Here is a 25,882-nt window from a genome sequence, read left to right as displayed (position 1 = left end):
CTAGGGATTTTAGTAGAATCACAATGGCAAACAATGGAAGAAACGATAAGACACAAATTACTACGTTCTAATGGTAATTTTGAAAAATCCATTAAAGATGCATTTTGATTCGTCTACTAGATACGCAATTCAACAATCTACAGTAAATCATGAGTAGTAAAAACTATTTTCCGATGTATAGGAGACTGACAGGGTGCAATAAAAGCACAGGTTCCTCTCATTTTCCATTCTGAACCAACAGTCCATTTCATACCCTACTCTAGAATATTTTAATGTTAAATTTTGTTGCTTTGCACTCATTTAAAGTGCTGTTAATCCGAGATGAGTTTTTAAAGTTAGTATTATGCGAGCCGCTTTTTAACGCTCTCAGCTTCCTGGAGGTCTGGTTGTGGACAGACTTCACTAAAACCGCAAAAACTGTCTCCCTCATTGGCTAAAACATTGCACACAAAGCGGGCGGAACAGATTGTCTTCCGTTACCTGTATGCACTCTCTCTGATTAACAGCAGCTTTCAGGGACACGCTCCCTGAGGAAGGAGAAGGAGGTGGCGACAATAAAAGAGACTGGTTAAGTAATAATGCCTGACTCCAGCAGACACCGCCTTACAGCCGTTCTTCTCGCCATGTTTGTCGCAGCGGTTCCTGGGCTCGCTGAAGATGGGACGACTGCCGGACCCCGACAACACTGACGACTACGACTCCGGCGAGACCGGGGACACGGCCCTGCAGGGCTCGCGCTCTCCGCACTCCACCCGCTCGCCGCGCTCCCTCCACCATCCGCCCACGCACCCCCAGGCCACACCCCTGGCCGAGGCCTCCGGCTCGCTGTTTCCTAGCTCCTCCGGGTACGGGGCCACGGAGAAGGCGGAGGTGGAAGTGGTGATGAACACCAGCAAGTCCTGCGAGGGCGACATCGCACGTGTGTGAGAGAGAGAGAGACGGAGCTGACAGCTCGATGGGGTCACGGAACTTCTGCCAGTTAGTGTTCTGATTCAGTTGTGTCAACCTGTTCTGTGAGTCTCAAGTTCAGTCAGCTTCAAATGTCATCACTATCAGAATCTCTTAACAGTGGCCTAGACCTTCTACCTTATTTAAAGAAAAAAGAAACAACAGCATCGTGCATCAGATCGCCAAAAGAAACCATTACATATCTTTTTACATTTCTACAACCCAACACTAGACTAGTAGTCTGTCCATACTTTTAAACCTAAACGCATTCAGCATTTTGAAAAAAAATACTATGAAGAACCTATCCTTGGAGACGACTGAAGATGAGCGAGTGGTTTTTTGTTTGATCTTATTTTTTACGGAAAGCAACATCAAAGGGAAGGAAAGTATTATGTCAGCGAGCTAGAACACACAAAGTTTCGCAACCCTACTGTACCGGCCAAAAGATACACGTGCAAGTCAGCGGGGGATGGGGACATTCAACACCTCGTCACCAGCTCCATCAGTGAGAATCCAGAGTTAAAGGAGAAACACATACTGATATCTAAACAGTGCTAAATTGTCCCTGACGCAGACAACCCGTTGATGTGGCACTAAAGGTGAGCCCTTGCATTCTCTTGTCCCTCTCATGGTATGTGGTTCCGTTCCACTACAACGTCTGTCCATGCTACGGACACCTGCCAAGTAGCAGAACCGGATCTGCTACTAGATAGGTCTTCATACTTGAAGGACTCGAACAACACATTTGATAGTTTAGCAGCTGGAAACACCTGGCATCAAGTTTCTCATATTTTATCACAGGTCCACGTTCCAGTTTCTTCAAACTTCTGCAAGGGGTTGCTAAAGGAACACCTCAAACAGTAAGGGACGAACTTTGCGTAAAAAATGTTTCCATCCACGCCCAGTACTAACATCGTTCATAGCTAACTGTCTGGCTGAACACCGACATCACCAAGCCAAAATTTCGCTGATGGTGGAGCCAAGCATTTAATTTGAAAGATGATTGGAAAGAGTTGCCGACTTGTGTGGGGTTTGCGGATAAACTAGGCTGAACATTGAGGCTCACATGTCAGTATGTGTGGGGCGGCAGAACTTTGCTCACATCCTGAACAGGAATAGCAACTCCGCAGAAGTTAATTAGTGGTGTTATGATAACTTTTACTTGAAGACTACTTTCAAATAGCTCAAGATTTCGGAGTGAGACCACAGGGTCTTTCGTGATTGTTGTTGTTTCTTTTTCTTTTTTATGCTTTAAGAAGGAAAATATTGCTGGAATTAAGCTGTGATGATAAGAGTGAAATATCCGCTTCGCACAAACTATGGAGCTGTGGAAGATTATATTCTCTATGAGCACAGGAGGTCACTAAAGAGTCTTACCAAATAGCTTTTCCTTCTCGTCTTGCTCTGGTATACTTGAGATGGAGGATGGTATAGAAAGAAAAGTGTGTGGGGTGGGGGATGTTTTCCTTAGTGTCATCTATCACTTTCCTTAGTGTCATCTATTACTTTCCTTAGTGTCATCTATTACTTTCCTTAGTGTCATCTATCACTTTCCTTAGTGTCATCTATCACTTTCCTTAGTGTCATCTATTACTTTCCTTAGTGTCATCTATCACTTTCCTTAGTGTCATCTATTACTTTCCTTAGTGTCATCTATCACTTTCCTTAGTGACATCTATCACTTGTTCAGTCGAGCATGGGACTGTTCCGCATGACATTGGACTTCCAAGTCATGTCATAGCCAGTCGTCTGAACACTCTCCATGCGAGCTACCCTTGTCCTTGCTCCATCTCTATTCACTTTTCACATTGTTTCCTTCCTTTTACATCGCACTTCCACCCAGCACAGGCCACAGTGCTTCCAAATCCTGGTGAAAATTAATGATCATTACGATTGGGACCGTTCTTTTCAACTAAAATGTTTTTTGCTTTTGTTTTTGTTTTTGTCAACAGCGTCATTTCTGTACTTCTGGCATCTCTGTACATTCGCTAAGCATGTCCATCCTAACCGACAGACGATATTAGAAAAGGGTTAGTTTCTATTTTCTAGCTTTGCGAGTTGCTCATGTTTCTGGACCACCAAAAATAGGACGAGAAGGAGGGAAAGCTGGGGGCTCAATGCTGGCTGTGTGATTGTTTGCTGCTATGTTCATTTTAATTTTCCATCCCCTTACATTGAAGAATTGTTAGATAGAAGAACCATCATTGGAACAACTAGCTTATATTTCACTGCCATCGCATGTTTGGTATTGCTTGTCTTTGTCATGCGCAGTATGAATGTATTTAATCACATAAAAAGCAGAGAAATGCAAGGTTACTTGGGAGACAAAGGGATGGAACAGTGTTATTCGAGGCTCGAAGGTCAGCGTCCACCTCCCTTCAAAAATGTTTGTAATGTGAATCTAAACAGAGTAAAACCATGAGCTTGTGTACTCGACCCTATGTAACGCTCTGTCGTACCAGTAAGTCCTGTTTACCTTTCATCACATTTTCCAGTTTTCTTTCTTCCTCTCCTCGCCTTAAAACACTGTACATTCCAACATTTATTTCTCTGCTAAGTCCAATTATTTATTTTCTGTCGTTCCATTTTTATCACACATAATTCATCGTGTTATCCCTGTCGAGATCAAATTTCAAATGTGCATTTTTATTCTTCAAGGCAAACGATATAAAATGTTTTATCTTTCATATACTTCCATATCTTCTAGAAACCACATAGCCTAGCTCCATTTATTCAGGAAAAGAGATTTGTTCTTCATCTTGAGCTCATAACTGCGTGTAAAATAAGAACACGATACTCGCTGATATCTTTTTGTTACTTTCTTCCCCGCCACACCGGTTTTAATCAGGGTAGAGCACGGAACGGAGGGCTGCAGTGCTGTCTAGTCACTTGTCTGATATCAGTCTAAGCACCTTCACGATGATTCGCACTCATTGAAACTTATCACTGATTTCAGAGACAGTTTGTGTACTGTGGCATGATAAACATGTTTGTTCCTTAACTGTGGCATGATAATAATAAACATGTTTGTTCGTCAACTGTAGCGTGATAAACATTTTTCTTCTCTGTGCCATGATAAACCTGTTTCTTCTTTAACTGTGCATAAAATCGGTCGTCTTGTTACTTCTCTTGTGGCGTCCTTCTTCTGGAACTCAAAAATTCGATCATGCATGTACCCGCCCCCTCTTTTTTAAAAAAAAAAAAAACCCACCCAGGTCTGTGTTATTCTATGAGCAGGATGTAGAGGTTGTATTGCTCACAGTTTACTAGAATCATTCACGGGTATGCTACCTTGTATTTTGTTGACGAAATGGCTTACCTCTGTTGGTCTTATGTTCAACCATTATTTATGTTACGGAAGAATAATTCTATAGTTAGCACGTGTGATAGCTGCCCCACCACACACGTGGTCCCACCCACCTCCGGCTATCACTGTATAGGATCAAGGGAAGTGACTCCTTCTGTTGACATTCTTGCTGTTGTCTTGCAGGGATCATTCGCCGCTGGTCTTTGGAGACATGTCCTGATACTCCCATTTCTGTACATAACACATTTGACTGTGCTTCTCATCCTCCCTCTTTTTTTTTCTTTAATGTATTCTAAAACATCAGCGATTGTGTAAAAATGTCGACGTTTCAGTGAATGATTGTAGCGGGGAAGGAAAAACACACACAGAGGTAAGATTTTCTTTTTGTAAAACTGACCTCTGGGAGAGGTTTTGTACAATGTATCGCAGATCATTAGCATCATTGACGGATCCCACCAGACCTTCCTTCCTCTCCGATGTTAGCTTTACATATAGACAGTTCAAGAAAGCTTCTGTAACATCTTTGCATCACCTTTCGAATAATGCGTACCAGTCCCTAACAAGATAACCAGACAGCTCTAGTTTTATAATTCCTATAGTCGACATGCAACTTTTATTACAATATCAGCAAGAATTACCATGTTTACTGGGTGATTCCAGCCGTTTTATAAAGTACATACGGCTATACTGTGAGATTTTCTTTGTTTGCATAAACCAGGGCTTCTGCTTACGCAAAAAAATTGCGTACAGTACGCATTAAAAGTTCGGATGACCTCTTCAATTTTCGTCAATGGGGTCCCCTTCAAATTTGGGCGAAGAACAGGGACCCCTTAAAAATCTGAAGAAGGGGTCCCTGAGACCCCAAAGAATTTAGCCTTAGCAGAAGCCCTGTAAACCATCTGCAGTAAACGCGCGTTACTGACTGCACAAAGACACGCGCATATGCGAATATGCGAACCCACATGTTTGCTACACACGCATGCGCAAAACAGGCAAGCACGTGCATGTATTTAGCAATAACAACTCTTCATTTAAATGTGTTGCTATCACCTGAGTGCGCCAGCATGCATCTGGGTATTTCATAGAAGACATCTCAGTGGAATCAGTGGAAATGATTAAGTCGTAATATTACTAAAGTCGTTGATATTGTGGATCTGGTGATTTGAGTACAATATACAAATGCTTGTAATGTAGACACTGTAATTTGGAAGACCGCTATATAGCAAATGCATGTTTGCAAAATTATCGCTAAAATGCGCGATGTCGGAAATAAACAGCACCTGGTGTTTAATTGCTGCTACACACGCTTGTCCCCTGTGTCGTGCGAGACTCCTTAGACTTCCTCTTCTTGGAAGCTAGTCCTGGCCACACAGATGATGACCCACCTCACCTTCCCACCCAACCCCTGCTTACAACTAGTCGCTGTGTTGAAGCTGAGTTCGTGTCTTTTCAGTGTCAGAGTCTCTCACACCTCTGTAGACCCTTAAGCCAGACAAAGTTAACTGTCTTCTCCAGTCGCCAAAACGGACCTCGTGGAAAGCTTTCTCTAAAATATAAATTATGTAGTTGTTCCATGGTTGTGACTCGTTACTGTTCTGTCACTGCTCGGATAATAAGCGATGTCCGTGTACGAATCTTTTAGCGATGTGTTTTACAACTTTCTTTTAATCTTTGTAGTTGATATATTTGGCAAAAAACGAAAGTTACTAAAAACAAATCAGGCGTCTTATGAGAGACTCTGCGGGCTATTTTATGTACGGAAAATGAGACGACGACCCTCATGCAAGCCAGGACTGGATGTCTGGAATGATTCGGTTTACCTGCTCAACACGAGGCCGGCAATCATGATGATTGTTAATATACCGGTCGTGCTCACCACGAGACCTCCTTGCACTCACACAGAGATAGGTGCAGGAGGACAAAGTGTACATAGAGCGAGTAAGTATAGAGCGTTAATAGTATAGAATAGTGTCACAAGAGAGCTACTTCCTTTAAATTTGAAGATTCTTTCAGACCATACGTAATTAAACGTTTACACGTAAATTCATCAACATCATCATCGTCGTCGTCGTCACCACAAGTATTGATGAAAGACAATTTGTCACTCGTGCGCTAAGAGGCCTACACGTACTGGCTTTGCTTTGGCATTTGCCTGGAGGTGCAAGAACAAGATTTCGTGACGAGTTCTTGTATTGCTCACAGAACATTAGTAGCAGCTCGTTTAGTAAGCATCTTGTTCACGCTTTGCTGTCTATGTATCTGCTACAAACATAACATTCCTAAACCACAGAGCGCTACTCAAGTCTTGCATGAAAACCGTGATTTTATTTTCAGAGTGTTCCTCAGTGAACACGGTTCATTACATCCGAGATACGAACCCTCGAGTTTCATATTTCACTACGATGGTGACTTTGAACGCTTTCTTCCCTTTCTGTCAGGACAACCGATATGAACGGTGAGCACAGCTCACCTCGAGTACTCCTGTTCGCTGATGCACAGCCGTGGTAGTCTCTTGAATCTTACCCTCTAAGAAGAAAAAATTAGTTGGAAGAAAGTAGCAAGTATCAAACGTGTGTCGATGTCCACGTGTACATCAGTGCCGGTGGCGGCGCTTGAACCATTTTCAGTTTTTGTTGTCTTGTGTAGTTTTGGTTGTCGCGAGGTCTGCGTCACACACAGCATCCACTGCACGCTGCATACAACGGCTACGAGCTTAGCGGGCGACATCAAACATCCTCCGTGTTACGGATCATTTTGTTTTATAACTAATGTTAAGAAATACTGCTTTTAGTTTCATGGGATTTGGTGGTGTTTTAGCGTATACGGGGCGTCAGGAAGCTCAGGAAGAAAATTGCTCACAGGTCAGAAATTACGAGTTGGACTGTAGAAAGTTCGCCTTACAAAACGTTTATCAAGAAGGACTCTAATCTTCGTAAAGCGGGGGAGAACTGAATGTCGTGTTGTGGGGTGCTTGAAGTTTCTGTAAACGTTTACATTTTACGTCAGAGGTTTACTTCATCTACTGTTTCGTAAAAGCAGTCCTGCACGAAATAAACATTGACAAACTTACCTGTGTTTACCTGTGTCACTCTTGTCTTCAACACCCTCTTGTTGTCTGGCCCTTGTCAGTGTGGTATTCAAATTGATGTTGATGTGATTGTGTACAAGTCTTGGGTGTATGTGTGTGTGTGCGCGCATGCGTGTTACTTTTTTGTTGTTTCCCGACCTCCAAAATGCAATAACAAGAAGAGCTGATCTTTGACTGAACTGCTAAACAGTAATCCATGAATCGTACTCAGCTGACTTGCAAACAAAAATCATCAGCAATGTCAATTTTTCAAACTTACTTTAATGCAAATTGCGGGAAAAACTAACAAGAGTGTTGAGTGCAAAAATATATTTTTCAACTGAGAAGAATGATCGGTTTTAGTCCAACGAACGTCGGGATCAAAAAAACAATGTATATAAAATTAACATAGTATATACCATGGCCCTCTTGATATGTCAGCATTTCTAACGAGGCAAGGACGGGTTGATAAACAGGACTGCACGAACATACGCGGTATTTCTATATAACTACATAGTATATTATAGTGTAAGTACATTACCGCTCAAACTGTCAGATGGCTACATTGACAACCGATGATTAAATGTTACAATGACAACATGGTTGCAAACTATCAGTTATTATCATTTAGAATCATTCCAAGTTCAACAAGTTTTACAAGCCAGTAAAGATCTCAGTCTCTAAGTAAACCTAACTTTAAATTTTGACAGAAAAAAATATATAAACAAGCAAGCAAGAGAACAATGTTTTTGTACATCCTACGTGTAATTACCGTATCAACAGCAGGGCAAGAAACATCAAACTGTTCAGCCAACTGGCGTTAAATTAGTCTTCTTTCAAATTAAAAAAAAAATTCAATTGCCATGAAGGCTTTAAGACAAAAAGGAAAATGAATAAATGAATAGAACATGGTGACTAGGGGTGGAAGGCTACAATGGGCGCCTGCAAGTCTCGTATTCTGACACCGAATCGATGGAAGATTTTTCAGACGTGACTGGGATGGATTTTTCAAATGCAGGCGACTAATCTCGCACAGAAAGCAACGAAGCCTCTCCAAGAAAAATTGTAAATCCTGGGTATTCTAGGGATTAGTATTCTCCGGAAATACGAGATTAATTTGAAGTTTATGACTTTAGAAGATTAGAAAAATCGAGTAAATATAGAAATTAATGTCATTATTGCTACCAGTAATTTTTTGTTTCTTTAGCATCACACACGATAAACAAGAAATTCCGGTAATGCCCTTTGAAAGCACCTGAGATCCCCTGAGAGTAAAGAATGTTAAGTGTTGGTCAATGGGATTAAAAGGAATGTTCCACAACTTCCTCAGAAGTATACTTGGGTCAGGTTGTCACAGGGAAGAGGAAGGAATTGGGGTTTTACACCGAGCCAGCAACTAAGACTATATCACGGCAAGGCAGCCAGCCCTGTAAAAAGATGCCATATGCAAAGAAAGAACAGCGTGCCCGAGCCGAGAACTGAACTCAGGACAGCCAACCTTCACTGTATTGGTGACAGGAGACAACATTGCGCCACCGGACCGCTCGCACCTTTACACGAATGAGGAATAACTGAGAGTTAGTGGCTTCGTCCTGTCATATGACACACATTCCTCAATCGAGGTCTAAACGATGAGAAAACAAACAGTCACTCACCATGCAAGTTACCCTGACCTCACTACACAAACACCACGATCACAAAAACAAATAAAGCTTGTTACTGATGAAACCAATCTCCAGGGGAGGCAAGCACGCTGCAAAGTAAATAAATCCTACATTCCACAGAGCTGGCAAGCTCACATTTTCTAACTAAATATGTCATATAGCAACTGCACCAGTGGATGAGAAGGAATGATGTTAGTGGAGGGAGAAGGGATGGGGAGGGGATTTTTAATCAAATGCTTGGTCAAAACTTCTGCGCTGGAAACAGCATGTTGCTGTCGTCGACGTAGTTGCTTCCCTTACACCGCTCCTCCCAGTCGGGCCAGACCCTCGTCTTCATGCGCTCGACGTACGCCACAATGTTGGGCAGGTTTTCTGAAAGCAGAAGTTTGCAGAAAGTGATCCAGTGAGCCCTGAAGTCTCTAATATAAAGTTTAATGTGCTAAATTGCACACCAGAAGGTGAGATGCACACTCTATTGTGTCTGCCGCTGTGTGCAGCCCACTGTTTCAATTTCTTGTTTTCCTTGGTACCCACACGCCTTGTACATTACTTCGCACTTCTATGGCACCAAGACTTGTGTTTAAGCTGCAAGTTCAAAGAAATAAAACAAACAAAATTAAAGTAGCTTGTCAGAATTTAGGTTTGTATGTTTTACGAACTGTTGTGAGTAGTGTGGGGGATGGGGTAGAGAATCCCACCAACGGGTTTCAGGCACAACTGCAGGTTTGACAATTTTAGTCTAAACTTCAAGGTGATCGAACATTGTCAGATAATCATGATTTATTTTACTCTTGTCTGTTAGTGGTAGCAATAAATCAACAAGACCTGCCTACTTTTCCAAGCGTGACATTAAAAAAAAAAAAAAAAGCTGCATAAGCAACCTAGTGAAGATTCAAAGTGTACTGGATGATGTAAGTAGGTTACATGCATGGTTGGTGATCGGCAATTTTGCGCCCCTGGCAAAAAAAAAAAACATATGCTGAACTCAACCTCCAATCAACCACTCAACATTAATAAAAATAATAATAAGAAGAAGAACATAAACTTGTATAACGTGCTACCCCTCTCACTCGCTCCACAATACGCTCGCTGGTTGCTGACTATCCAATGTCCTGCCGTGTTTACACAACAACCCCCCACCCTTTATAGTCTTTTTCAACATTTTTTTAAATTAACAGCTATTGCTGGCTTAGTCTTATTAAAATTCCTGCTGGGCTATCTTCTACAGAAAGAGTAAGTATATTTTAACTGATAGTAACTGGGGTTTAATCCGTGTACGCCGGTTTCCTCCACCCTGTGTATCTGTGCGAATGCGCGCTTTGTGCGTTGTAGGGGTGACGTAGCTGGACGGGTGTGTGCGAGAGATTGTAAGGGGCATTTAATGTCTACCTAAGGTGTGCGCTCGCGAAGCTGTGTAAGCGTGGGTGTTAATATAAAGTGGCTTGAACCAGCTTTCAGGTAGGAAAAAGTGGTCTAAATAAACATAAAAAATTTATTCCTGCAGCGCTGTCGAAACTCCACCAACACACACGTTTGCTACAAGTTGTTGATGACAGGAGCTCCGTGTCCACAAAATGTTGTAAACTCATTTTCTACACCTGCACTGGTCGTGGCTTATCAAATACCGGAGGCCGGCGGTCGGTGCGCCCCAGTGCTTGTGCCCTCGACGACTGCTCAGGTCGCTTGATGATAGAATCCACCCTGGCTGCATTCAAATACTACGTCACTCTACATAATATTTGAACTCCACGGCTTGTCATATACGTGGTGTGCGTGTGGGGTGGGGGGACGAGTGGAAGAGTAGTCCTCGAACCCATCTCCAAATTAATAATATCCAGGGACGACTAAATTTGCAAATAGAATTTGATCAAAACGTTGGGCAGATGCTAAAACGAAAAGTAAAACGAAGGTGGATGGTATCTGAGGACGATGTGATCCCAGTCGTCAGAAAATTTAATTCGTGGTCAGTAGCTTGACCTCCTTTGTCTCGCGCGTGCCTTGTCTGTCAAGGCTGTTCTCTAGTGATAATCGTGTATGTTGGCTCAGCGCCTCCACCGTTGACCGTTAAGTCATCTGTGTGACGTCGTAGTCACGTACAGACTTTAGTTGTCTTGTCAGTCCACTACACAACAACAACAAAAACTGTCTTACGTCTCACGTGGGTCTGATGACGACATCCGGGCATGTGAAACAGCACCTGAGTCATCATGCCGAACACAGTACAGTCCACCTCAGTCGGGGTGTCGCCAAGGAAGAACTTCTTTTCGGCTGAAAATAAGAACATAAAGTTCAAGATCACAAATAGTGTGTGCCTGTAGCTTATTCAGAATTACTGTAATTAATAATAAAAAAAAGGCTTTACTGTATAGTTGAGGTCACAAGTTGACAAAGTTGTGACCAATCAATCCGAGGCAGTCTTGTAGTAGTCATGGGTGGGTTAGTCAAGTTTCTTCTTCTTTTTCTCCTCCTCTTTGTCACTGTCATCGATGTTCTCGTTGATGATAAAGGCTATGATTTTGAAACCTCGTTGTTTACTACCGATCATCATCAACAACAAACCTCTAAGTAGGGGGAAGAGGGGAATGTCATGTAAAACATATCATTGCTGTGTAGCTGTATCAAGCTGAAAACGGTTAACACGTACAAGAGGAAAAATATATCCTCTAACACTATAAGAAGACAGAACACAGTCGTTATCAGAGAATTATTCAACTAAGTAATCGATGCCTCCAAACCTCCATAATCAGCTGTCTGGTGTAAACCTGCTGTAGAAGACTTAAAAACAATAAACAAAAAGCATACGAACAGATAAAGAAAAAAAGTTTCTGACCGATCCAATGATTACCTAGAAAATCAGAAATGGCGTTCAGATCTCGTCGACCGATATCCCAGATTTCCTCATCAGAGTGCCGCCCTATACCCTGGTTCCAGAGCTCCTTCCTCAGGACGCGGCTTAGGAAGAACTTAAGCAGCCACATCTTCGGCCCTCGGTAGGGCAACACCTCGTCCAGACGTTTGGGGTTGAGTATAAACAGTTCGTAACACATGGTCCTGCAACTCACAATAGTCTTATTTAACAGAGAAGCTTTCAGTCTCACAGAAGGCCTGTCCGAAATTCCACACAAAGTATACGTTCTTTTCATAAGCATGGGGAAGAAAGTAACTTTTGTATGAAAAAACACCCGAAATAATTTTTTTTTAAATTGAAAGAAATTAAATTAAGTGTGGCAACTGAGGAATTTCACACATCAAGGTACATTTAAACACGAAACAGACACTAGGAAGTGTCACGATTCAGAAAAAGGATTTTAAATATATATATATAAATTACGTAAAATCTTGGCGATGCCACACATCTTTAGTCTCACCAGTACAGGTTCTCTTCGATCAGCGCCCGGAAAGCACGTGCCTGCGCTCGAAGTGTGGGGCTAAGGTCAAGGTCGAGATCCAGGTCACGCTCCGCTTTGAGGTGTTCTATGCAGAACTGCGAGTCGGCCACAGCTCGTCCGTTATACATCATCCACGGTGTCTTGCCTTTGCTGGACATCTGGGCACTGTGGTCCACCTGATGTGAACAAGAATTATAGACCAAAGCAGTCACAAGCCTTTGTCGTGACCGACTGGTCATGAAGGAAGTCCACTGGATCAAGTTGGGTCTTAGTACAAACAGTTTTGTCATGGATGTAATGAAGTAGACAATGTTTGACAGAGATTTATGACCTAAAGAGCTTGAGAATGTTGATTCCTTACCCTATAAGGTATCTGCGCCAATCGACAGAATGTTTCCAATTTCAGAGGAAAGGGAGAGGCGGAAGGAACATGAAGGCCCCTTCCAACTCCGTAAATGACCACCGTGTCCTGCAGCATTGTTTTGGACAAACTACGTTTCCTGCCTCTGAAAATTGGTCACATTTTTAAAATTAAAATCTGAACTGTACGAAATTAAAGTAAGATTGTTAAGCTTACTATCACCCAGGATGATACGACTAATGCAGAGAAAACTCTTTGTGTATGTGTGTGCGCGCGCATCTGTCTCCTTCGCCTGTTGTCGCCGGGTGGGGTGGAGTTTCTGCTATCTAAAAGTGCAGACGAGATGTAAATGTGATTGATTGGATCGAGACGTAAATACAGTTCACACGCAAGAAAATTGATAGATGCTCTGTGAAAGGTTGGTTGCTCATCCAGGTCATGTTGTGGCTGGGGTGAGAGGTAATTACAGGTGGGAATGTCCCGACATGACTGACAACAGGTGCGCATCTCGAAGTCTGCGACACGCAGGAAGGAAAGAAGCTAGGCTGTCGTAGCATCTGTTGCGCCTTATTGTGTTTGTTTCATTGAGTGGAAATATACAGCAGATGTTAAATATATTATTCTGGCCGCATTTCGAATGTCCTTAAACTAGCGTTTTCTCTGTGCGCTTAATTACAAACAAGTTTTGACTCAAAAGCAAACGAGTAACTAAACATTGCGCGAGCTCACGGCGGTACTATCGCGTTTCCTCGACAACAAACCCTAGAATGATTATTCAGGATTGTTGCGATGCATAAGCCCTACCCGAAATATAAATCCTATTTAAAATCGCGAGCCAGACGGACGGATTTCCGTTCGTCTTTTGAAACACACGACAGATGTACTGAATTATAATTTAAAAATATTAAAATATAATATTATAACGTTATGAGTTCTGTTGATGTTCCAGAAGACGATGGCATGACTGTATTAGAATAAATGTAGATTTGTGTACTTATATAAAACTGAAGTGTTTAAATATGAAGCAAGACATCCCCTGAAAAATAAGCCATAACACCTCTTTCGCAGCAAAACTTAATATAGTAATATACTTATTTTCGGGGAAACAAGGTACATGACGACATTATTATCGTTATCTGACAGTTAGGACTACCGGGTGGGGTAGGCAACACAAATATCAAAAGATCCGATTGATTTAAGGCTTTGGCTGCGCCATCGGTAAAGAAGGCATCATTCCTGGCATGGACTTCAAGCATTTTGGAATCGACATCGCATCATCAATAGCAGACTACCTGCCTCCGCTATAAGCGGATGTCTAGTCTTCCCCAGCCATTGACCCGGTTATGACCAGCTTAACACAAATAAACATTTGTACTTTTGCTGTGTTGTTGTGCGTGTTCATAAATGAGATTCCGCAAAGCCTTTCCACATCCGTTGTGATCGCATTTTTACAGAAAGCAAATCCACCGTCATCTGCGAGAGTCCGACAGATGTTCTCGACACCATCTGCCGTACAGCAGTCGCAATGCAAGCTTGCTTATAGTGCAGCACTCAGTTTCATCTTCCTCGACTAATGTAGTTCCTTCGACTAATTTGAGCCTTCGCTGAGAATTAATTTCTTCTGCATTCTTTGTGATGCACAGAGACTTCAGACACTTTGCACGCTCTGCTATTCTGAGTAGAAAGAATGTGAGTCGTCTCCTGGCGCCGTGGTTATGAAACAAGGACAACTGATTGTCTCCAGGAGCACAGTTGGGAAATCAAGGGCAATCCTCTTGTCTCCTATTTGTGAAGCGGTGTCCAGACCCCGCAGGTAACTGCCTTATGACATTTTGCCATTATTTTCTGACTTCGGTCCCGGGGTGCGAACTACTATGTGAAAAATGAAGGCAATGAAGCAACCAAATAAACCTGCAATACCTCTATTAAAATGTCATCCCCTAAACTTTTTCAGGTCGTCCATGGTGAGGGGAGGTGTTGTGAGGTTTTAAAGACCACACTATTCGAGGAAAAAGGTTTTGTGTGTGTGTGACGGCGGTGCTCATCTGCTCTCCTTCTCACTGCTTTACCTTTCCATGATACCTATTCCAGACAGCTTAGTCGACTGGAAGAAGTTCGATGCGCCCCACAGGTATCGAACCAGCGCGCTTTCGGATTCAGACGCTCGAATTAATGTCTGTTTTCCCTCCGGTACAAAGCCTCGGACTTCTCGAGCTGCCTCTAACTTCGACCCATCGACGCTCTGCAGAAGTCGACGAGAGACAAAGGTTGTGCGCCCTCTTTTCCTCTGGGGAAGGATTAAGGGGAGAAAGGCGGAGGGTCTCACGAAACCGTGAACCGTGGCAGACCCTTAGGCTTGATCCCAGCTCTGAACACTGTATGGTCAGTCTTTATGTCACGTTGACCTAACAGTCGAAGTCTGTGCGTAAATGCACTGGGATGGGGGTGGGAGGAGGAAAAGGAGTGGCACCTGGTGTCCGTGTCGCTGTGTTGAAAACGTTGTCAGCGTCCTCTCTCTCGCTTACAGAGACAAAGAGTGCACGCAGGTGCTATTCATGTCATCAGAATCATCTAGAAGTGGTAAAATACATCCGAAAGCGCAACTGATTGACGAAGTTCACAAGTGACGAAAGAAAACAAAAAAAAACCAAAATGGAAGAGAGGAAGGACACTTCGCTAAAAGGCTTTATATTTATGTAGTTACTGGACACAGGTTGTCCAGTATATGACCATGGAAAATTTTACCCGGCGGTCATGGCAGTTGAAATTTACTAAATTTAAGTTACATATTGAATAATTTTTCATTTGTACACATATTAACCACGTACACGTATATATGACAAAAAGATTTTGTTCACAGCTACTGACTTATAGTAACCAGCTGCCATGATGACTAGCTCACGCCTGTCTTCAAAATCTCTGAAACACAATCATGTGGTTACATACCACACACCGCAGTGGATATTTTGAAATAAGTAAACTAAGCAACAACAACAACTTCAAATATCTAAACTAAATATCCAAACTAAGCTATTGAGACATGAAAAAACAGGAGTAAATATTACATCCCGCCTGAAGCCTCCGAAGCACACGATAACACAATCGAACAGTAAAGTTCTTGCCCGTGATCCCCGTCATGTAAAACTTTAGTTCAGAAAAACAACAATCTTCACATATTGAGAGGTGGGTAGGAGGACTCAAAGAAAGCTAAAAGTTTGTTTACCTGTTTGTTTTATACTTCCTATATTTGTTGTACTATTGTAAACTTACCCTGCCAGAAATACAAACGTGATACATATTGCTAACACCTGACAACACCAAAGCCAGGATCAAAGGATTGCCAGTCTCTAAAGATGCTTCCGCCATTGTAGTACGTGTCCTCTGGCAGTTTTCTGAGTTCGTAGTAAATACCTGCCCATATCCCGCGCCGCCCTTTGAAGCGCACGGCAACTGTTGGATGCTGGGACTTGAAGAGGCGGGGCCGAGACTCGCACCGTGCGTGTTGCGCTTGTTTCACAGAAAGCGGGTCGATGTGGGGCTAACATCTTCAAGAACAAAGGAAAATTGATTTTATAAATAGTTATGGTATATCTCTAGGGTGCGAAAGTAAATGCAGAGATCTTTATTTGCGCCTGAAGTTTCTTTCGATTACGTTGAATAACCATGATCCGCAACAGCCTCTCCCCCCCGCGCTGCAAAGTGTAGCGACCCAACCCGGCTTGCTGGCTAGGTACACACAGGGCATACATACCCTCGCTAGTCTTTCGTGTGTGTTCGTTGTGGCTTACTGGAGGATGTTACGACGCTACACCTTTCACTGCTTCTGAGGTGAGGCCCTGGGATATCTTCCGACCATTTCATCCTCTCTGGGGACGGAAAAGCACAATGGGTAAGTGTCGTTGCCGGTTACTTTTTCCCCCCGTTTAGGTATGGAAATGCTAATGTCGGAGAGAGATTCCGCTACTAGCGCGAGGGCATCAAGTGGGAAGTGGCTTTATCTTCACGGTAGCCTTAGTTGCATGTCTTCTGTCTTCCTTGGATTTTTGGCACTCGGCGGTCAGTTAAGATGCGTTCAATTTTATGAGAAGAATGAATATTCACCTGCGTGCGTCTCATCTGGTTGTTTGACAGTTATTAGCATGAGGTTTGCTGTGGCCATTATTATTCCGTGGCAGACGATCGCAAATTGTATTCAAGATGGCGGGAATAACTAGCTGTTAAGCCTATTTCTGTTTCGAAGGAAAGCTGCTGGTTTGCCAAATTTGCACGAGTCTGTTTAGAAGAGTGAGAGCACACGAAGTGTGATGTAGAGTAATTACATATGACACACCAGTGGGTTCCCAACGAGCGACTGTTCTCTCGACTGCTGCGCTGTGCACCCTGGGTGTCACTACGTTGCCAGTGACTCAATCTTCTGGACCGTTTGTTGCGGTTTTCGTCTGGTGGCGAGCTGTCCACTTTTTTTTTTTTTTAACGAAAGGTAGCGAAAGTGCCATCTGCTAAAGTTAGGTTTAGTATGGTGCACAGTCACTGGGCTAAAACTACAGATACTTCGTGTGAGGTAGTGACAGTTATACGCTGCAGAATGTCTCATTTAAAAATGTTAATTTTTGTTTAAAGGTTTTCGAACTGTCCATGTAACAATCTAACTTCCAATCTTTACTCTTTCCCTCGCACCCACAACTCACACATGCACGCTCTCATTACCCTCTACACCTGTGGGGAAAGTAGTTATACTAGAACAGCTTTAAAGAGCTTACACTTGTTGCCACACAGTACATGTTGAGTTGTCATTTGAAGACAAGCCTGCTGCAAATGGTTTCAAGTGGCAAATTTTCAGTTTATTTAAAGAGGAATGGGCGGAATGATAATAGAGCGGTTAAGTGCTGCCTTTAGATTACCTCATAGACATGAAGTCTGCAGAGCACACGTACACTTAAAAGCTGTTGCCTAGTGACAAGAATGTTATAAGTGGCACAAGAGCCGCTTCCGAGTGGTACAAGTGGAATGACCAAAATGATGATGAAATGTGTGTTGTCATCAGACTGACATTATTATCACCATCATTGTAGAAGTATCTTTTTCTTCATCTGTTTCCTTATCTTGTAGCATTCTTGTTTGGTTTTGCCAGCTCCTGAACATGCCAGAATTAAAATCAGGATGAAAGCTCACACTGTTTTTAATTAGCATAAGAGGTACATAACCTAGCTGTTAGTTTTGTGCCACTTTCGTTTTTCTTTAAGGACTCCCCTTGTAAGTCCTCACATCTTTTTCTGTATCATCAGGAGGAAGTGTTTGGGGGTTTTAATATATGCTTAAAATAGTAATGTGTAATTTAATCTGTAGTTAAAAGGTTATCACCTCATACTCTGCTGGTGCCAGGCAATATCACTCATTCTAATGCTTTTTCTTCATCAAAACTGCATAAAGAAAATTGTGATTATATAAAATATGAGTTGTGTATGAATGCAGAGACATAATATAGTAGGGCAGATAGTCCAGTTCTTGTGGAGATGATTTGTCCTTGTGTCACCTTCTGGCTATGATACAGAAATATAAGTAAAGGGAGCTTCGTCTGCCATGCTTCCAACTCTAAAATTTAGAAACAAAACAAGTGATGATGAATGTCAGGGTGTTTGTAGCTCAAGTTTCCATTTATTGTTGTTATGCCAGTAGCACCTGTTGGATATATGATAATCCACAAATACAAGCAACTTACTGCTACTATGTATCATGCCTTTGAAGCAGTTAGTGTCCCTTTTTCTGTCGCTTCTGATTTTTGCTGCATAGTTAGTGTTAGCACAGAATGCCTCCTTGTAAAAGAGGTCAGTCCAGCTGTTCTCTGGCCATCGGCACTATTCATCCTCAAAGAATGCATGCATAGGCACCCGCCTTGTGTTTATTGCTGTAGTTTCTGCTTCTGCTGTGGCTTGTGTTGTGCTGTCATGGTCATGGTGTGCAGCAGATTGACACTGTGCTTCAGCTGCAGTTCTTTCCCACCCATTTCATGCTAGTACATGCTTTAGTTACAGAAATTCCATTTTAACACAGAGGAAAGCACAGGAGTATCCCCCCCACACAATCAGGATCAGAGTTGTTGCTGTTTTGGCAAAGATAAACTGTGACCAAACTTTCCTATGTGTGTGCAGTTTTTTTTTTGATATTCATTCTGGCTACAAATAGCACAAAGATTGTGTTTGTGGTTCTATTTAAAGATATACAGGTATGTGTGTGTGTATATATCATTTGTATATATTTGATACTATATTAAATAGACAGGTTGTCACTTTCAGAACATAGTTGGGACAGTCGGTAATAATTGCTAAATAATTGAACACTTTCTGTTACAGGGACAAACTTTTTTATAGTTGGGTTATCCTAGTCATTAGCTTCTTAGGTTGGTGTCAAGTTGCCCTTTTGAAAATGTTTTGTGCTCTGCCTTTCTGTAGGCAGGCGACAGTGGTAGGTCATTGAGGAGGTGTCAGGTAGAGACAGTAATGCTGTCACTGGCCACATTGTCACAGTTTCTGCTGACAGGACTCAGTTGTTGAGAACACTGGGAAGGAGAACACAAGACAAAAGGGCAATAATAATTCACTGCAGGCGGCTTTTGGACTAGCAAGCAAATGGTGTACATTTCAGACAGTTTAGTTTCAAATTAATTAAGCTGGGTACAAATAGATTTTGTGCTGCAGTTCTTAGCACTTGGTATAACATAAAACATTTAGGTAGAGCATTGTCCTGAAATGGAGAAAAGTGGGTGTGTCACTTGAGTGCCTTTTGTTTTCTGTAGCTAGAAATAGAGACTGAATAAAGAGGAATTTAAAGAAAATTTTAGTTTAATGACTGAAAAATAGGACAGATGCAGTATTAGCATAACTGAGTTTCATAAATTCTTTGCGACCATAGTGATAGCATAAAGTAAAATTTAAAGGAAGATCCCAGTCTCTTATTTATTTTTAGGTTAAGAATTGACTTTTGCATCAAGTTGATCATTTGCTTTGTCAGTTATGTAGAGTTCTTATGAAAAACACCAAACATACTTCCAGTACCATTCCTTTCCCTTGGAGAACATGCTAAAATATTGAGTCGCTAAACATTAGTTTGTTCTCCTAGTCTCATGAGCCCTCTGCCTGCCTTGCATGGCTGATGAAGGCGGTCTGCTGCATCTAATTCAGGCCTAAACACTAAGATATTATGACCATCCAATTTTGTTAGTGCTTTACATAGTTGGCTTCTACAGCAAGGGCACTACCCAGGCCACTGGAGTAAAACATACCAGGCAGTTGTCAGGGAAACCCACAGAAAAGGGAGGCAAGTGCACTATCAGGAATTAATATTGATTAGAACAGAGAGAGATGTTCCTTTCTTTCTTCCAAACTAGATGGACTAAGGAATGCTATTGGCCAGCAGAGAATTTCAGATAAAGCAATCAAAAATGTGGCTCTTGAGGTAGCTTTGGATGACATGTCTGGAGGGAGGATATGGAGACAGTGAAATCAAAGCCTAGGGCTAGATGTTGACATGGAAAGCTGCATTTCAACAACTTTCATGAGCACTATGAATAATTATCATGCTTGTAAATTAAAAATAGCTGGAGTTGAATGTGAATGCATAGTGTACATAAAAAGTTGTTTGAATTGGTCATCAGATTGCTAGGGCATCCTGTTAAGATTGAAACCCTTGTGAACTTGAGCTGTGCTTGCAAAAGCTTAACGTTTAAGCCTTTGTTTGCAAGGTAGTGGGAATATATTCCCAGCTTGGCTCTGCTCTGCCTGCATGCATGTTACTGGCGAGTGCCATTGTTTGATGACAGCCCGCAGGTAAATATCACTGCTGACCTGCCTTGCCAAGTCACGTATTGTAACTAAAAAAATATTCTAGTCCCTTATTTCTTCCATTTTCAGTGTATAGCTTTTAGCGAAAATAGCACAATAAAATGTTTTTTTGTATACCATAATAAAGAACAGTCAAACAAAGACCATGGGATACAGTTTTGAAATAATTGTAAAACATTGCATTGTGTTGTTCCTCTCTAAGGGATACAGGACATTGGATTATCTTTGATTTTGTTTGTGGAGAGATTGAACTACCAACAAACATTGTGAGAACAGAGAAATTACACAACTTTCATACATGTTTCATCTATTTTTTTCATGGGTAAATAACACATAAAATTCAGTTTCATTATAGTATGTTAGATTTGTGTTAAGATTTATCTTTTGATTGAGATGTGCATTGCTTTTCCTTTCCAGGCCAGAAGGCTGGGAAGCATGAGCGAGATGGAGAAGGAGAAGGTTCTCCATCTCCCAAGCGCTCCCCGAAGCATTCCTCCAAGCGTGGGTCAAAAATTTCAAAGTCGCCCAGCAGAGAGTCTACCCCAGGTGCAGACTCGCCTGTGGATCAAGGGGCGGGCCATACAAGTAATGATGTTGTTGGTGATGATAATATAGAAAAAGAAAATATAGATCAGCCTCAACCAAGTCACCCACCAAATCATCACCTAAAAAGTCAAAGATGGGCCACAAGTCTTCCAAATCACCATCCAAAGTCAAATCCCATAAAAAGGAGCACAAGGAGGGGGTTGAGGAACCCATGACTATTGACCATCAGGGAACAGTAGAGAGCCAAGTGAGCTCCCAAGAGCAGACACCCAAGAAGATGGAACAGCGAGATTTAGAGCCCTTGACACCATTGATCATCAATGATGTATCGGTTACTAACCACATCCCTCAGGCAACCTCTACACCAGCTGCCAACGGAGTTATCAGCACAGGCATGCAGCCCGCAAGCCCACCTCTCAGTAAGTGTCTTTTTTCCTTGCTTATCACTAATGGCTTTGAAATTTTACAAAATATGTGCAGGTTGTTTTTGGTTTATTTGTTTTTATCCAGGCTTACATTACTTGGGCGTAAAATTGGAACTTGCTTTATGTTTTGATTGCAGTAGTAATGACCAATTTAGTATTTTGTAGTTTGGCATTGTGTGTGCTAGAGCAGGAGAGAGAGAGATATTAAAGGCCACCTGTTGAGCACCACAACAAATTTTATTAAAATGTAGAACCCATTTTTTCATAAACAGTTCACAAGTAGTACTAAAGAACTTTGAAACCACTTGCAAAGCTTGATGATCTTTTATTTCAAATTGTGAATAAGCAACCAGTCCATTTATAAGTAATAAGTAAACAGATGCATTCCTTGTAGCATTGAGTCATGCAGACCACATGTTGCAGCAGGATGAAGTACTAAATACACAATATCTTTACTGTGACCATTGATTTCATGATACAGTGCAGATCAACTTTTGGCAAGAAGAAATGTAAAACACAGTGCACCGTATATGGGATGCGTGAGATATGCCTGTAGAAAAACAGTGTTTTGCATGTGTATTCATAAACTAATTGTGATACAAGTAATAGTAATTCTTAATACATTTTGTCCCTAAAATAGTGCAATAAACTTTTTTCTCATGGAATTAAGTTCAAATTGTATGAAATCTTAAAAACATTATTTAAATGTTTAGCCTAAACCTTCGGTAGGCAGTTTGTACTTGTAGGTAAACATGTGAATGTTTCTTTCATACTATGTACAGTTATCACAGCCCCAAACAGCCATCTAAAGTAATAACACTACAACATTTTTCTTGGGATTTCCGATATAATAACCAACTAATGGTAGAAAATCGTTTATTGTCTGAAGATAAAAAATTCTGCCCCCATAAGAATCCAAAGAAGGAAACAGGTTTTCTAGTTGTGTTGACATTTTAAAGATGATTTGAGTATAGAGTTGTATAATCCAGTATTGGAGAGATTGAAGGTTTGTGGTGAGGTAGGGAGGAGAGAGTACATTAGCTCCCACCTGCTGAGAGGTGGAAGGGACTAATTATTTATTTATTTTTTAATGAACAGCAGCCGTTCAATTCCCATTAAAAGGACTGTGTTTGCCAGCAACAGCTATTGAAGTTCCCCATTGAATAATGTATGCATGGGGACAGTAATCTCTCCCTGTACAGCCAGTATGCTTGCTTAGCAGGCAGGCGTATGTCGAACCACCCAGCTGTAGGTTCAGTCCAAATGCTGTTGATCAAGTTCAGTACACTTGCTCTTTTCTATCTGGTCAGTGATGCATATGGTGACTCATGCTTCTTTGTTATGGTTTCTTTATTGTTTAATGTGCTTTATGATGTATGTACTTCAGCATGAATGCATGCATAAAGTTGTGCATGCACGTTGGTGTATCAGAGAGATACTGAGGAGAGAAGCGGGGGGTAGAGTGAGGAGGTGTAATAGAAATGCCTACAGAATTATCCTTTATGAGGGGCGGGGAAGTGTTGGTGTTTTTTGGTAAGCCAGCGACTCAGCTTAATCATGGAAGAGAAGCCAGCCCTGTGAACATGCAGAGAATTATCCATTATGAAAAAGCCACTAGGGTACTAGCATTACTGAAAACATAATTTTCATGATATTTTCATGATTTGAGCAATGTTTAGAGCAGTGAGTAACAGTGTGCACAGATATCAAGTACATTTGTTATGTACAGTCTTCTGTACATTCAGTGCCTGCGTTTTACAGTCATGAGTCACACTTGACTGTATTGACTCTTACCCCTGTATGTGAATGTGACACTTAGCTTCACTGACCTTTCTTTTTTGTTGAAATCTGGAGATTACTTAGTATTAGGTAGGCTAAACTAGTTATGAAAGAATAAAAACATGTTCCTTATTTAGTTTAATCCATAGGGGTGGGTTGGTGGTTTCTGATGTTGAGAGAGAATAAAATTGAGTAGTTGGCACTAATTTTTCTGCTAGGGAGTATCTTCCATGATGTGTTTTAGCTGCTGTACATATTACATGTGCTCTTGAAAGCACTAGTGAGAATGTGTGTGATTTTCTTGTGTGCGTGAGAGAGAGAATGAGATTTACTCACCTTGTTTCATTCTAGGCTGTCACTGTTGCCTGTGATAGATTACCTCTTACACAGACCACACTTTGTTAGAGAACCGCAAAATCATATCCTTCAGATGACTTGTCAAAAGCACAAAGGAGACAGTGTGGTCGCTCCAAGTATTATCTGTTATAAACTGGCCATAACTACAGCAGATATGCTCTTACTTATCTTTAGCAGCACTTTTATTATTTATTGACATTGGCTGCAGCTGTTGAATCTGTTTGTAGGAGTCAGATTACAGATTGAACAACATTTGTGCCTATCAGGTTTGACAGAAGGAGATAACTCAGTGGTCAGATAGCAAGAAGAGGAGATGAGTTGATTTTCAAGAGATTTAGGGTGGGTATCAGACTGTGGGATTTATATGCTTAACTCCAGAAATCCGAGTTAATCAAGTCACAACTCGGATCAGCGCTTTGCATCTCTATTTATATTATCAATACAGACATCTTGACCTTTTTTTTTTTTTTCAAACGACCTCATGGTTTATTTTTAATCAGTGTTGTGATGCATAGGATGCCAAATATAATGTCGGCTGCCTCTTTATCATTGGATCGTTATCTCACTTTATAGGTCTGCTCTCTCCACCCGCTTTCACGGCCTGAATTGCAGTTTGTGATCCCTTTTATTTCATTTTCCAACCTCATAATGCAAGAGCTCAAGATAAGATGATGCATGATGAATGCTTGCAAATTTAACCTCACATGCCTCAGCCAGAAGCTGTGAAACAGCCAAACCCACCCTTAACCCTTTGTCATCATTGTTGTTGTTTTCTTTTTTAAATTAACGACCCGGATGCCCATTGTGAGTCATCCAGAGGTATGTAATCCACACTGCCAGGCTGTTTGTGAAGGCAGAAAGAGGCCTCAGTTTAAAGGGGTATCTTGAAGGGTGTTCTTCGCAGTGTTTTTCATTCCAGAACGGCTCACATCACAGTTTTGTCGCCTGAGACCACGGAGGCGGAGGGTTCGTATTTCAGTTTAATCGGTTCGTTGACCTTTTTTGATTTCGCCCTTAAGTATTATCTAGACTTACGACGATTAAGTGTTAACCCACGATGGTGTTTTGTAAGGGGAATGGCGGATGTTGTCGCGGACAGTCCAGCTCGCCCTCTGACGTCAGCTTTGCGACCATGGCGATGGCGTTAACGTCGTCGAATGTGCGGCTGCTCGCTGCCGGACAAGCTGGACCCCTGCAGCTACATTTCTGTCCGTCTGTGTGGCAATAGGCATTCACTGAATTTCGGACCACAGTCTACCCAGTAGTACATCCGCCACCTGCGCTGTCCATTTGGAGAGTATAATTTCGGAGAACTACTACGCCATTTTGGGGGTAGATTTTGACTAGTCTGTAGATTACTTATTGTTAATTGTCAACTTCGTCGGTGCAGGTAAGTGAAAGTGAAAAAAAAGTCATTCTGGGAAGTTCGCGAAATAGTTACCGTCATGTCATGGCCATCTGATACCAGCTGCGCCGCAGGTGAAGACGGCTGTTGGGTTGGGGGCGGAGGAAAGGCAGGTCCGGACAGGTAAACCACCGAAGTCCGGTGCAAAGCCTGGGTGTGCACGTATCCGCTTAATTTTCTGTAAATGTCATCAACCAGGTTTTATGTAAGAGCACACTACGGACATGACGAGTTGCAGACGACAACAACCATGGGCACTGACTGCGGTCGATGTGTTATGAATAAAATCGTGTGCATGAGAAAAAAGAAAACAATCGAGGAGCGCGGGTGGATGCGTATTCATTTCAGTTTGTAGATTTAACGAAAGGTAAATCAGATCATATACTGTTTTATTTAAACGTGTGACTAGGTTCAGTGAATAACTTAATTCAGTCTCGGTAGTTAGGAAAATACCAGCTCTTCGTCTCGTGATTATACGGTGGGTTGGTTTCCATCCACCCGCAGTGGCTCCGGTCAGTGGGGTGCTGAGGAAACCAAATACCCGGAAAAAAACCTTTGACATCCAGCCTACAAAACAAAACACAGGTTTTACATCTAGGGATTGAGAACGTGCCTTGGGACGAGATCTGAACCGAAGTGTTTTCAAAATCCACTGCAGTGGTGTCAGGTGAGCGTTTGACCCCTCTTTGAACTCTTAATGCAGCGAAGGGCGACAGATGGAGGCAAGCAGGGTGGGATCGTGGTGTTGGGGGTGAGGAGAGTGAGACATCTTTTTATCCTCAGTGTCTCCTGCTGG

The 25,882-nt window shown here is 41.9% G+C and overlaps 3 protein-coding genes across 8 annotated transcripts in view; 2 read left to right on the top strand and 1 right to left on the bottom strand.

Annotated features, from left to right (window-relative positions):
• The window catches only part of LOC112564700 (sodium- and chloride-dependent neutral and basic amino acid transporter B(0+)-like), a 57,712-nt gene extending 50,388 nt beyond the window's left edge, over nt 1–7,324 (top strand). The window contains exon 14 of the mRNA XM_025239706.1: nt 637–7,324. Within this exon, the coding sequence (XP_025095491.1) occupies nt 637–927 (291 nt within the window). The 3' untranslated portion in view covers nt 928–7,324. The remainder of the gene's footprint in view (nt 1–636) is intronic.
• A 260-nt stretch (nt 7,325–7,584) lies between these two features.
• On the bottom strand, nt 7,585–16,178 carry LOC112563645 (failed axon connections homolog). The gene is made up of 6 exons (XM_025237844.1): nt 16,007–16,178; nt 12,737–12,881; nt 12,355–12,551; nt 11,832–12,037; nt 11,138–11,254; nt 7,585–9,358 (listed from the first exon to the last, which is right to left on the bottom strand). Exons 2-6 carry the CDS (start codon nt 12,851–12,853, stop codon nt 9,228–9,230), a joined length of 768 nt encoding a protein of 255 aa, XP_025093629.1. The 5' UTR covers nt 12,854–12,881; nt 16,007–16,178; the 3' UTR covers nt 7,585–9,227.
• Nucleotides 16,179–16,277: 99 nt separating this feature from the next.
• LOC112563642 (dematin-like) overlaps nt 16,278–25,882 on the top strand; it is a 31,710-nt gene continuing 22,105 nt past the window's right edge. Inside the window, exons 1-2 of one of the 6 annotated variants that reach the window (XM_025237837.1) lie at nt 16,278–16,625; nt 20,992–21,539. In XM_025237837.1, coding sequence (XP_025093622.1) covers nt 21,254–21,539 — 286 coding nt within the window. In that variant the 5' untranslated portion in view covers nt 16,278–16,625; nt 20,992–21,253. Of the gene's footprint in view, nt 16,626–20,991; nt 21,540–24,515; nt 24,669–25,882 lie in introns of those variants that run through there. The other 5 variants (XM_025237838.1, XM_025237836.1, XM_025237839.1 and 2 more) reach the window with 5 other exon arrangements.

The sequence above is a fragment of the Pomacea canaliculata genome, linkage group LG5, assembly GCF_003073045.1.
Source record: "Pomacea canaliculata isolate SZHN2017 linkage group LG5, ASM307304v1, whole genome shotgun sequence".
Taxonomy (NCBI): domain Eukaryota; kingdom Metazoa; phylum Mollusca; class Gastropoda; order Architaenioglossa; family Ampullariidae; genus Pomacea; species Pomacea canaliculata.
The sequence above is the reverse complement of the archived record's forward strand: the minus strand, read 5'-3'. Positions and strand labels throughout refer to the sequence as shown.